The sequence below is a fragment of the Thalia democratica genome, chromosome 6 (assembly GCF_965202585.1).
Source record: "Thalia democratica chromosome 6, ktThaDemo2.hap1.1, whole genome shotgun sequence".
Lineage (NCBI taxonomy): Eukaryota > Metazoa > Chordata > Thaliacea > Salpida > Salpidae > Thalia > Thalia democratica.
Genome location: NC_139170.1, coordinates 10095186 through 10108454, shown reverse-complemented (window position 1 = coordinate 10108454; position 13269 = coordinate 10095186). Strand labels below are relative to the sequence as shown.

At 28.1% G+C, this 13269-nt stretch overlaps 1 protein-coding gene and 3 non-coding genes across 4 annotated transcripts; all 4 read right to left on the bottom strand.

The window, feature by feature from the left end:
- Positions 1-747: 747 nt before the first annotated feature.
- LOC145839425 (eukaryotic translation elongation factor 2-like) lies at positions 748-12645 on the bottom strand. The gene is made up of 14 exons (XM_082946998.1): positions 12517-12645; positions 6745-6959; positions 6115-6296; positions 5582-5790; positions 5127-5360; positions 4648-4761; positions 4271-4362; positions 3722-3964; positions 3263-3363; positions 2738-3003; positions 2363-2542; positions 1919-2098; positions 1355-1670; positions 748-1053 (listed from the first exon to the last, which is right to left on the bottom strand). Exons 1-14 carry the CDS (start codon positions 12517-12519, stop codon positions 860-862), a joined length of 2529 nt encoding a protein of 842 aa, XP_082803124.1. The 5' UTR covers positions 12520-12645; the 3' UTR covers positions 748-859.
- LOC145839658 (small nucleolar RNA snR61/Z1/Z11) lies at positions 1739-1817 on the bottom strand. The gene has a single exon (XR_014370097.1). It is a non-coding gene; the product is annotated as a small nucleolar RNA snR61/Z1/Z11 (small nucleolar RNA).
- LOC145839661 (small nucleolar RNA snR61/Z1/Z11) lies at positions 5434-5511 on the bottom strand. Its single transcript, XR_014370100.1, has one exon. It is a non-coding gene; the product is annotated as a small nucleolar RNA snR61/Z1/Z11 (small nucleolar RNA).
- On the bottom strand, positions 5862-5940 carry LOC145839609 (small nucleolar RNA snR61/Z1/Z11). The gene has a single exon (XR_014370077.1). It is a non-coding gene; the product is annotated as a small nucleolar RNA snR61/Z1/Z11 (small nucleolar RNA).
- Positions 12646-13269: the final 624 nt, after the last annotated feature.

Sequence of the window (13269 nt, the reverse complement as noted above, 5' to 3'; positions counted from 1 at the left end):
ACCTGATAGTTCGAATTTAAAATTTACCGGTTTAAGCTTAAATGTTGAATTTAATCTGTACAAAAAGACTGCTAGCTCATGTATAATTTATTTCTGTAAAACTCGCCGCCTTAAATGTAGTTAATAAATATATGCGAGCTTTATTCATACTATAAGCTTTATTCTTTGGATATAACAGAAAATGGAACCAACTTTTGACTAATTTGCAAATAGAGGCTAATATATTTTCTGATAACAACCCATATGTATAAAATATCCTGGCTTCTCTTAAACGGACAATTTCAAATTAAGAACAGTAAACATTTTTTTATTTGACATTATGCAAAAATTTATTTTCAGTTAAAAATTTCAATTTTCGTAATAGGATCATTTATATAACTCATCGTTAACACTACCTTAAATTTAAGTTAGATTGATCAAGTATTTATAATTGTTTACTTCCTTTACGATATAATTAGATTTATAAGATTAGATGTCCATTTCTTTTTAAATACCTCCTTCCAACCATTCTATTAGCATTATTTCTACTTTGGTTATTTCAAGATACTATACCTCATTAAATACATATTACATGTTTATTAAATATTTTATGTTCATTAAAGGCTACTATTTTTTTTCATCAAAGTTATGTTCAAATTGAGAACCTATAAAGCAGGTGTGTTAAATGAAATTTAGTTTTTTAACGTGATACTCCTCTTTTAAAACATAGTTTGCTATCTTATATATATTTAGACAAAATCAACTAAATTCACCACTACTGAACGGTTTAATCGAAGCAAGTTCAAAAAAATTACGACATTATATAAAAATTGCAAGAAAATCTAAAATATAATTTACTAAATATATTAGAGTATCCTCTCTACAATTTGTCGTAGAATTTGTCCAATGGGGGTACCTCGTCCTTAAGACCCTTCCTCTTTCTGGTTCCAAGGACAACCTGCATGGGCTTGCTAGTGGGATCTTCGTAGTCTCCCGGAAGCTCCTGCCAATGATCGAAGACGCACTGAGGGAAGGCTTGACCACCGGTATTGGCACGGAGGGCAGAAGTGAATCCTGTTTGAAATGAGTAAGTAAAGCTGGGTTTTCTTTTTTAAATAGAATTTTGTTGAACAATTTATTGAACAAGTTAAGTTCTATTATAACCATGCTATCAAAGTCGAACAAAATTTGGTTAGTAAATAAAACTATAGTTAACGTTACATTTACAGAAGATATTATCTAATAGAACTAATAAAATTGTTTTTATTTAACTTATTTGGTTGAATACCTATACTAAAAATTTTAACTTAGCATTCGGATGAGGTCATGTGAAATTTATTAAATTCAGCTCTGCAAAATACAAACAAAAACAAACCGAAAGATTCGTTGACAGGCAAGTAAGCCTTGACCTGGAAGAGAGGAGTTCCTGGTTGTTGGAACTCTTCAAAGACGTGACCTCTTCTTTTGTTAAGAACTCCGTAGATTCCTCCAACAGCGTTTTCGGGACACTGAATGTCGACCAAGAAAACGGGTTCAAGGAGTTTTGGCTTAGCAGTGAGCTGACAAGCGTAAAGGACACGACGAGCAGTTGGGATAATTTGACCGCCTCCTCTGTGGATAGCATCAGCGTGAAGTGCCACATCATAGAGATCAAAACGGCAACCTCTCATGTTCTCTTCGCATAAGACTCCCTAGAAATAAAAACATATTTTAACAAAAATTTAATGTTTATTTCCAAGGGTATTGGAACATTAATTATAAATCAGGATGCATGTAATTGTTTATCACCAAAATAAATTCTGAAGCAGAACTGGCAAATTACAGTATCATCATTTTTTATTTTCTCTACTTAATGTTTAGCTCTGCTTTTACTGTCAAGTAGCACTTTCTTTAAAACTGTGTTTTTAGTTAATGTTCTTAGAAATATAAATCCATATACCTCTTTAGAAGCCCATTGGAAACCAGCAACGACAGAATCCTTGATTTCATTCAAGTACTGGACAGCCCTGGTACAATCCACAAGCAAGTTTGGTCCATTGACATTAGGTCCGAAAGCCCAAATCTTACGGGCGTTGTTGATGTCCCAATCGTATTTATCGGCCAAGTAACGTCCACGAATCTGCGAGGATGAAAAATATTTAATTCAATTTATGAAATCGAATCTTTGAATTTATTTAGCTTACACTTTTAATTGATACTAAACAGTTTCATATACCATAATATAAAATTACAACATCACTAATTTTATAAAAATATGTTTGATGACTTAAGAAGATTTGATTCTTATTATTTATATTGTTGATTTTAATGCTTTTTTTTTGATACTTAAGTAAACGTTTGTACTTTCTATAACATGTTTTATTTTACTGCTATCTTTATTTACTTTTGGATCAGTTCTTGGGTTACATTCGTCGATTCCTTCATCAATGTCTTTGGGGAGACCTTCTTGCAATGGTCTGGCCTTCATGAACAATCTGTTGTGCTTGTTGGGTGATTTAGAGAGACACATACGATCTGATTCTTCAGTGACGGTTTCTCTGTATGACACGACTGGATCAGATTTCTGTAAAACAATAAAAATTGTATTAGATTAATTTGTAATTTCGAGTTTTAGTATATCAAGCATGTTCTTTTCAGCATTTAGGATTGTCGTCATTTTATTTCAGACCCATATCCGATAAATAATAACATCATTTGCAACTTACTACTCAATTACAATTTGAATTATATTAGTAAAAGTTTAAGTTAACCAACAAACCTTGAGTGGGATACCAGCGTGGTCTTCTTCCAAATCCTTCAAACAGATTTCCAAGTGAAGTTCACCTGCTCCAGCAACGATGTGTTCACCAGATTCTTCAATGATACATTGTACCATAGGATCGGATTTGGACAGACGTTTGAGACCTTCGACCAACTTGGGCAAGTCTGATGGGTTTTTGGCTTCAACAGCGACACGGACAACAGGTGAGACAGAGAATTTCATCTGTTTCATGTTGTGGGCGGTAGCAGATGTAGAAAGGGTACCTGGAAATAGCAATTAAATTGGTTAAGGTTGTAGAAATGGCTGTTTTATATGTTATGCATTTTGTGTTAAAAATCAGGATGCATGCAATTATTTATCACCAATGTATATTCTGAAGCAGAACTGGCAATTACAGTATCATCATTTTTTTGAGTCATAATAAAACTTAAAATTTTAACAATGTTTAAAGGTCTATGTTTCATTTGTTTGCTTTATTAAGTATTCAAGATAAATTTAAGGACCAAGGCATTATTAACTTACCAGTTTTTACAAGGTACTGATCAACACCTACGAGACCGCAAATGTTACCACAAGGAACATCTTCGATGGCTTCGATGTAACGTCCCATCATAAGAATGGTTCTGTTAAGAAAATGGTAAAATTTATAAATTGTGCTTTTACTTAAAACTGACGATTAAATATGTAGCATGTGCTCAGTTTAAGGATGTATTATTTTCCACATGTCACTTATTAGTTTAAGATTAACGAGATTACTTTAGTCATCATAGCACATTTGTATTCTAAGTATTTATAACAATTATCTTATTTAAAACAAGATTTTTTTTCTAATGGCTTGTTTTAATTATAGAGCTATAAGTTTCTTTATTAAACCACCTTTAATATACAAATCAATTAATATTAACAATTGAAAAACATAATCAAAATTTTAATTTTTGAAATCCAGCAAAGCTTTAACGAACAAATCGGCCAACAACAAACCTCTGGATAGGCTTGACGTACAAGTCCTCTTTCTTTCCTGGGACGAAGTTGGGTCCCATGATTCTGACTTTCTGCCCAGTTGCAACTTTACCTGCGAACACACGTCCGAAGGCATAGAAACGTCCCTTGTCAGTGGTCGGTACCATTTTGCTGACGTACATGCAAAGGGGTCCGTCAGGGTTACAGTTCTTGATGGCAACTGCAACTTCATCGTCCTGGGGTCCTTCATACAAGAGTTCTCCTCTAAAGAATATTTACTGGTTAAGCTAGTATTCGTATAACCTCTTAAGATATCTTTTTTCTTTTTAAAAATCAGGATGCATGTAATCATTATCACCAAAATAAATTCTGAAGCAGAACTGGCAAATTACAGTATCATCATTTTTTAAATTCAATTAAGTATTAGGATATGTTGCAAATTAATGTATCTTTAAATTAGTTTTGCCACTTTAGTATTTTTATCTATTTTAATGAGTTATGAAAAAAATATCATGTTTACCAATACTAAATCCAATATATTACAGTTAAGCATCTAGTAATTAATTTTACCTGTATCTTTGGGCGGTTACAGGTGATGGGAGATGGATGGTGATCATCTCAAGGAGAGTGTCTCCAGCTGGGAGCCAGATTCTCATGAAAGTCTGTAAAAATCATGGATTATAACATATTCTCTTTATTGTGTTTTTGATTTTGTAAAAAAAAATGTTGTTTTCAGAATTTAGGCTGTCTACAAATTTGCTTTTCAGACCCATATCCGTTAAATAATAACATCATTTACAACAATTGTCATACAAGGAAACAATTCGGAGCATATAAATCCTTTACATTGTCTTCAATATTGATAAAATGTACTTTCAATATTTTGATTTGGTTACTTATAAAAAAAGCCCTTACTTGAATATTTAACATTTGATTGTGTAACTCACCTTAAGAAGCTGCTTTCCGACCTTTCCTCTTTCTTCGGGCTTCAAAGAGACTCCAGTCTTTATAACGAGCTTGTCAATAGCTTCATTGTCTTCATTCATGATAGCTTGAGTGACCTTGGATAATTATTTGTTTTAAATTATGTCATTTATTCAATGAAAACATTTGTGATTGTTAGGTGCAAATCAGATAAGTTTTGGAAAATTTTATCCACATATCACTTATTAGATTAGGATTAACGAGATTATGATGGTCATCACTTGCACCTTGTCTGAGATAAATAGCTGGGTGTTTATTTTCAATTTAAAATTAACTGAGTTTTAACTTTCTTTGGTCATCTTTATGCCTTAACTATATAAATATTAAAACAATTCATTACTCTACAAACTCTTGAGCTGTTCATAGATTCTTAATCACCAATTTCAAAATATCAAATCTTAAGAGCATGTAAGACTATTTTTATATATTTAGATAATCTCACCTTGTAAATTGGAGTGAGGACAAACATACAGAAACCTCTGATGAAGCCGTCCTTCATGGACTTGCTCCATTTGTTGGTCTTAGGGTTGAAGCAATGATCACCCCAAAGCCTCTTCATCAATTTCTGCACATCAATACCAAATTTGCTGGCATACATTGTGGCAAACTGTTTCAAAGAAAAGGCCCATCCGTGAAGACCGGATCCAAAACCAACTGTTCCGTTGTCTGGGCTGACCTGCAGTATTTTTTTAATTTAGAAAAGATATTTATATTAACTATTTTTCATTTATGTTTTTTTTTTTTTTTGAAAATCAGGATGCATGTAATCATTTATCACCAAAAAAATTCTGAAGCAGAACTGGCAAATTACAGTATCATCATTTTATTCTTTTATCAATCTATTACAGTATTAGTCTTCAAATACTTTCAATCGCTGGTCTTTGAAAGATTATTTACCTGAATATTACCCATTGGGCCATCTTCATCATTATAAGTGGCAATGATGACATTGATGTTTTCAACGATCCTTTCGAAAGTCTTGTACAAAGATTCCTCATCAAGTTGCAACTCCAAAAGTGCACGGTCCATTTTGTTCATGAAAACAATTGGCTTGATCCTTTCAGAGATAGCTTGACGCAATACAGTTTCGGTCTGGACACAGACACCTGTTTAAAATTTTGTCTTCAAGTTAGACCTTTAACAAAATTATAATAAAAGTTTTTATTGTTTAAATGTAGAGTCAGGATGCATGTAATTGTTTATCACCAAAATACATTCTGAAGCAGAACTGGCAAATTACAGTATCATCATTTTCTTACTTTTAGAATCTATATTTCTATACTACTTTTTACTATTTAGGTTTCTGGATATTAATTTTCAAGGGGCAATTGAATTAGTTTTATCTGAAGTATATATACTAGTTTTTTTTTTGTTTTTGAACTTAAAATCATTTATTAAATTAATAACTATTTTGAACTCAAAATACGTACCGGAGACACAATCAACGACAACAAGAGCACCATCAGTGACACGGAGGGCAGCAGTTACCTCAGAAGAGAAATCGACGTGCCCGGGGGAGTCAATCAAGTTGATCAAGAAACCGTTTCCGTCCTTTTCTTGTTTGATCCATTCCATATCAGGTTCCGAAAGCTCGTAGTACATGGTGATGGCACTGTGAAAAAAAATGTTTATTGAATTCAACTTAGTAAGTTATTATTTCAATTGAGTCTAAATAATTTTTTAGTTATCAGCAATAAAGATACTAAAACAGAACTGTCTAATTAACTGTATCATATTTTTCTTAATGCAAATTTCTTGGTGTAGATTTGAAGTAATAAGAGATACAGGCATACAAGTTGGATTAAGTAATTATTAAGACTTACACATAGTTATCAAAGTAGTATTCAAAAACCAGTTTTTAATTAAATATAGATATACTTACAGATAAACTACATATATTTATAAATACATATTTACAATGATGTATTAATATTTAACTTATAACATAGAATAAAAATTTATTACAGCTTTCAGAATATTTAGATTAGCTGATCAATTTGTTTAACGTACAACAATCTTAATTTATTTAATAAATTGCATATCATATTTTGTTAACTTACGTGGATTTGATGGTAATAGCACGTTCTTGTTCATCCTTTCTGGTGTCAGTGAAACGGGCTTCACCAGCCTTGGCACCAGCAATGATACCAGCTTTGCTGACAAGTGAGTCAGTGAGAGTTGACTTTCCGTGATCGACGTGAGCAATAACAGACATATTACGAATGTTACGCTTCTTGTCCATGATCGCACGGATCTGGTCTACTGTGAAATTGACCTGTAAAAATACAACTTTGTTTATAATATTGGTTTTTGATAATACATATTATCTTCGTTGTTACTTAATCAGATATGTTACTTAGATATACAAGTATAAAAAATTAAAATTAAAAAAAGTTGTTTTATAAATTATAATAGTACACTAGATTTAGATAAATTAAACCTAAACTAATGTTAGTCTACCTAGATTTTGTAGTATCAGGATTTACGTGTAAATACTTGTAAAAATTATATGACAGTAATGAACATCATCATATCAACATAATTACTGTAAGACACTATAATACACGTTTATCTTATATTGAAGATATTCAGCTTAGCTAAGATTACAATTAATATATGTAAATCTAGTTTCAATTTAGTTTAGAAATAAGGGTATTAAATAAAGGTGTTTGATGGGTACCTAATGGGAAGGGCAAGTTAAAAAGGCAATACAGAAGTTATTTATATGATTTTATCTTCTTGTCAAGTTTTTCAACACCATTTTTTAACTTTTTCACTGAAGTTTAGACTTAGTAACAGGATGTCAAACTGCATTAGATAACTGTTTAAATTTAATGAAAAGTTTTGAGTAAAAGTTCTTGTTCGTCCAAGCGTTCAAGAGAAAGGTCACAAGTTTTACTGATACAAATTTAATACAGTTTAGGTGAAGAGAAAACAAAGATTCAAAACTTTTAATGTAATGTTGGACTAAGCTATATTAACCAGCCAGAGACCACCTTGCTGCTGCTTAAATGTAGACATTTGTTTTAAATGTATACAACGTTAAGTCCTTTTTTTAACAATGAAATTTCTTATAACAATTTTTTTTGATATAAATTTTAAGTAGTCAATGTAATACTATTTTAATTTTCAAGTGTATTCTCATAAATTTAATTTTGTAATTAAAAACCATTTACCTAAAACATTCTTAGGTAAACTTATAATACTATTATTGTTGTTTGCATGTTTCTTTAATACAATACAATCATTTAATGTCATGTTTAGTTTCATATATAGTAGTCAAGTATTATTAAATTTATAATACTAAAATATCAAGTATAGTTTAGGCTTAATTTGATTATGATTTCAATGTTATTTTACACACCACTATAACCTTACAACTTAATATTTACTATTTGTAGTTTATACTTATTATTGTAGTTTTCTTTTTTCAATCACATTTTTGGTCAGAAGACACATTTTTTTATAGCACCAAAATTATTTTATTATTTCTCAAGGAACTTTTCAGAATATTTCAACTCAATTGCTTAAAAATGTACTATATTTCCAATGACTCTTATAATTTCTAGAATATACTTAAACATAAGTTTACATTTTAACAATAGCTTCTCACAAAATTGTCTACATATTTTTTAAAGTTTAATTTAATAATTTTTTCATTCTTGTTTATTTTAAATAAACAAATATATTATGTTTTAGAGCTCTTACTAATTTTTAGAAAAAAAAATATTTGACCCTTCCTATGCAAGTGACAGGGTTGCCAACTTGAGAAGCAAAAAAGTCTGCCTGAGTGACTAAAAACTATGCAGGTATATGTCAAACTAGATTGGGTAAACTTGAGTTTATGGGAAATTTGAAAAAGGTTCTATGGTCTGATATTTTTAGTAACATGTTTCATTAGACATAACATCAACTTGCTCATGAATTTAAGTTATATGATATTGTATACTCAAGAAATATGATATAAAATGAGTTCTAGTTCTACAAGGCCATAGGAGGGGCAAGTCATGTTTTTTACAAGTTGATCTTATTTTATAGAATCTTTTGTTAACTTCTTTAAATTTTTTGTAAAAATTGCTTTCTACCGTTTTAAAATATTAAAATGATTTTTTTGAGATATGACAGGTCAAAGTTGGGTGGCATAATAGGTTCCCTATGGGAAAGGAAAACTAAAACAGCAAAAAAAGACTATTCCATCAAAAATCTGTCTCATAAATTCTTCAAGCAATCTTCTTCAAACTTCCAGTCTAATCTTTATGCAATAACAAAAAACGCTACTTAGGACTTGAAAAAAGATATTTGTATTTGTTATTATTTAATAGTTATTAAAATTCATAAGTAACATTTTTTCTTAATATCAAGTCATTTTCTGAAAATTTAAAGATAGCTTAAAAAATGAAGGAATAGATAGACTTTTAGTGATTTTTTAAACTTCAAAGAAAATTGACCTAAAAAAATTTGTGGTCAATGTCTGTATTGCAAATTTTTACAAAAATAAATATTTAGAAAGTCAAATGATATTTGTGATTTCTATAAAAACTGGCTTGTAGTTTGTACTTCAAGCTTTTGTATAAAAGTTTAAGTTTATTTTTAATAATAAAAAAAGTGTTGGACACCCCCATATGGCCTTAATTTAATCAAATATTGATGATAAGTTATTTTAAGTAGTTAAGCAACAAGTATTATCTTTTTATGATATGTACATACATCAAAGTATAACTAGTTATGATTAAGTTATACTTCTGATTTAATCAATTTGAATAACATTATTTAATTTCTTAGTTAACATAAATATATTTAACCATTTAAATTTGATGAAAGTTATAAAAGTATAACCTATTTATTCAACTATTTTTCAAGTAGTTCAAGAATTGATAAAGTGATAATCATAGTTAGAATACCTACTTATTTTCACAATACAGTAAACATCCAACTTCTTTTTATCAGTGTCAGTTTAAAAAGTCCAGTAAAGATAAACAGAATGATTTTGTTTAATATTTTGACAATTATGGATATAAATTGATAAATATTGAAGTTGTTTTAACAATAAATTTTTAAAGAGCTTCACAATTAAACTGGTGGGAAAATGTAGACATTTTACAAAATTTTATTTAAAGTCTAAATTTGCTAGATTTAAGTTTAATCTACCTTTGTTTTCATTATATAGTTTTGTTTTTATCGTTTGATTTTTGTTATGATTGTATTTACGTTAATTATAATTTATCTTGCTGAATATTACTAAAATTCAATTAGTTAACTAATCACCTAATCAACTAATTACTTATCTAAAACTATATAAAATGTTTGTCCGTTGCAACTTATTAGTTTGTTTACTTTTACTTGTGATCATCGCACTAGCGTGAAACAATTGTTAAGTAATAAACTTTTTAACAATTTAACTTTTGTCATAATTGTATAAATTGATAACAATAAAATAAAACTTACATTTTTTTCCTTATTATGTTATGCTTTATCAGGTGAGCCAGACTTATATTAGAGTTGTACTGTCTTTAAACTTAATTTATGTTTTTCATTTCACACTTAATTTGTTTTGATAGTGGACTCAAATTCTATTGATTAGTTTGTGTACTTCCAAGTTAAGTAAGAAGACAATAATTCAAGTACAAGTCAACCAGAACCATTTATATCAATGATAAGTGTTTTTTTTTTCTTCTGTTTATTTGTTTTGAGAAAAACATTGTTCATCACCAAACAATTATACATTAGCACATTTTAGCTTCTGACTTTTAAAAACTATGAAAAGCTTTGAAATGATAGCAATTTTTAAATGATTTACTTGAAATTATCTTTCTATGCTTAATTGAAGTCATTAGATTTTGTGTTAAATAAATCTTTTTGGTTTATTTAAAAAAATTTAAAGTTGTATTCATGTTTTCATAAGGTAAGTATAATTTAAATTGGTTGAACTAAGTTAAGAACATTAAGCATTTGTTTTTTTAGTTTCAGATATTAAGTTAATAATTAAGTTTGCTATCAATGTAATTAAAAATTCCATTGGTTGAAAATTAATCAGATTAATGAGAACTTTTTAAGTATTTAGATTTTGGTTTTATTTTAAGATATATTTTAAGCTATATTCATGTTTTGATAAAGTTAGTATAAAACAAGTCTGTTGATTTAAGTAAGCTCAGAGCATTACATATTTTACTTTATTTCAGTTTTAGATATTTGGTTAATAAGTAGTTTGCTATTATTGTTATTGTTCAATTCAATTAGTTGAAATTTAATCATTTTAAAGAAAACATAATATATATTTTTTATTTCTGAAGGAATATTATATTTATAATACCATAACTAATGTATTATTGTTATATTTTGTTTTTATAACTTATAGTGGCAGCAGTTGTGCAACAAAATTTTAACTTTTCAGAGGAACTTCTTGGTTGTCATATGCCATATGAATATATAATCCACTACTATATTTATTTGCATAAAAAATATGTTACATAATAATTTAAACCATAATTAATGTTCAATAATTAAATCTCATTAATATCACAGGAAATATAGTTGAAATTTAACTTAATTTGCAAAAAAATAACATATATTGAAACTATTTATTTCTTTTATTATAATGATACAAGTGATCCTGAATATTAATTATAGTTATAAATTTAATATTTTTGATTAGTAATCATTAAAAATTATTCATGATTCATTAATATTTAAGTTTTTTAATTTAAATAATCTTTATTTTATGAGCCAAAGAATTAATGAATAAACTTAATTAATTTAATCAGTTTCTTCTATGATATAATTTGTTATTGAGAAAAAAAGCATTTAAATTCATAATTAGTCAAACTTAAGGATGTTTATTTTTTTGTTTAATTTTGAAAATGATATTAATTGCATCATTAAAATTGATATCATTAATATTCAAGAAAATAATTCTTTACTTTGGCATTGGTTGACAAGAAAATAAGTGAGTGAAAAGCTAAAAAGTTCCTATGATAAGTTCAAAACATTTGTTGAACACTTACACTTAAACTACAGTAAGCTCTTATCCTATTGCATACTCATAGTACTATTTCATTTCATAAATGCTAGTTTGGTTTATAAAATCTTGTTTTAAAGTTAGGTTTTCTAACAGAACAAATTTTTAAATAATTGATACATTTATTTATATATATTATGTTAAATTTATTTCTACACTTTTTCTCTATAATTATAAAATTAAGCATGTCCACTAATTATATATATTGTAAAAATCTTAAGCCATAATGTTTTAATTAATAACATATGAAGTATATAACTTTTCTTGCTTTAATGATAGATAATTTAAATCTTTTTTTGTTAAATGGCATCTGGCTTGTTTAGAGTTAATAAATAAGATATAAAACTTAACAACTTATACAGACTAAACTACTTTGGAATTTGATTTTAATATTGTTTTGGATGAAATGTTGTATTATTTACATGTTTTAGTATTTTAGAGAAAAACTTTGCGAATGGGAAGGTAGGTTAAATAGATAATGATTCTGTTAACAGAGATAAATTAACAGAGAAGCAATGAAGCTTAAAAACTAATTAAATTAGTTTAGTTTATTTAATTTGTATAAAAATTAATTATTATTTCAAAAGAAATTATTGGCTTGACAGAGATTTTTTGAGTACACAATTAATTACAATTAGATTAAATAGACTTAGTCTTCTAGAACATGAAATGTAAACAAGAAGTTTTATTTTAAAGTTTTATTCATATCACTTAATTAGAGTAACATAAATTAAATTTCATTAAGAGTCTAATACTATTTTCGATATTAATTTGACATTCAAAATTTTTAATTTATTTATGATAATAAATTACAAACCATGTTTGTTTTTCAGATATTCTTCTATATTCAACAAAACTAGTCTTCTCAGTGGAAAGAGGTAAAAAATGTAATCTAAAATAAGTCCACGAATCTACCCTAAGCGTTAAAATTTATATTTCATTTACATTCAGCTAGCAGGGTTAAGTTCTGTAACAGCCAATTTGTTCACTATAATAATATCGATTTTGGCTGACCAGCATCAAATCTAAAACAAAAACTTATAAATTAAAATTAAACTAAAAACTTATTGTTATTAGTTTATTGAACGACAAAAAAACGCTCAAAATATTTGGTTCTAGACTTGATACACGAAGAACCATTTGGTTACTGAGTCGTACACCACAGATACCTTTTAACGGCTTGTCCAAGACAATTCGGTATATTTTATTCTACACTTTGTACAAACTTAAGAAAATAAGCTAATCCTATTTTTTATATATAAAATCTTTTGAATAACTAAAATATAAGTCAACTTTAAAGTAAACTTAGTACGTAGCAGTAGCATCGCGTGGTATATTTGTAAAAGGATGCGGAGAATTAAGAAGTCCCTATACTAAAAAAAATATTTTAAACTAATAAAGTCCTTTTTATATTAGAACTACATCAATTTTAAAATGTAACAAAGTGTTTTTTTCTATTAAATCAAAGCTACTATTAAGAAAAGTATATAATGCAAAAAAAATAATTTCTTAACAACTAAAACTTATCAAATAAATACCATTCGTGCTAAAGGTGCCCCAGCTCGAGTTG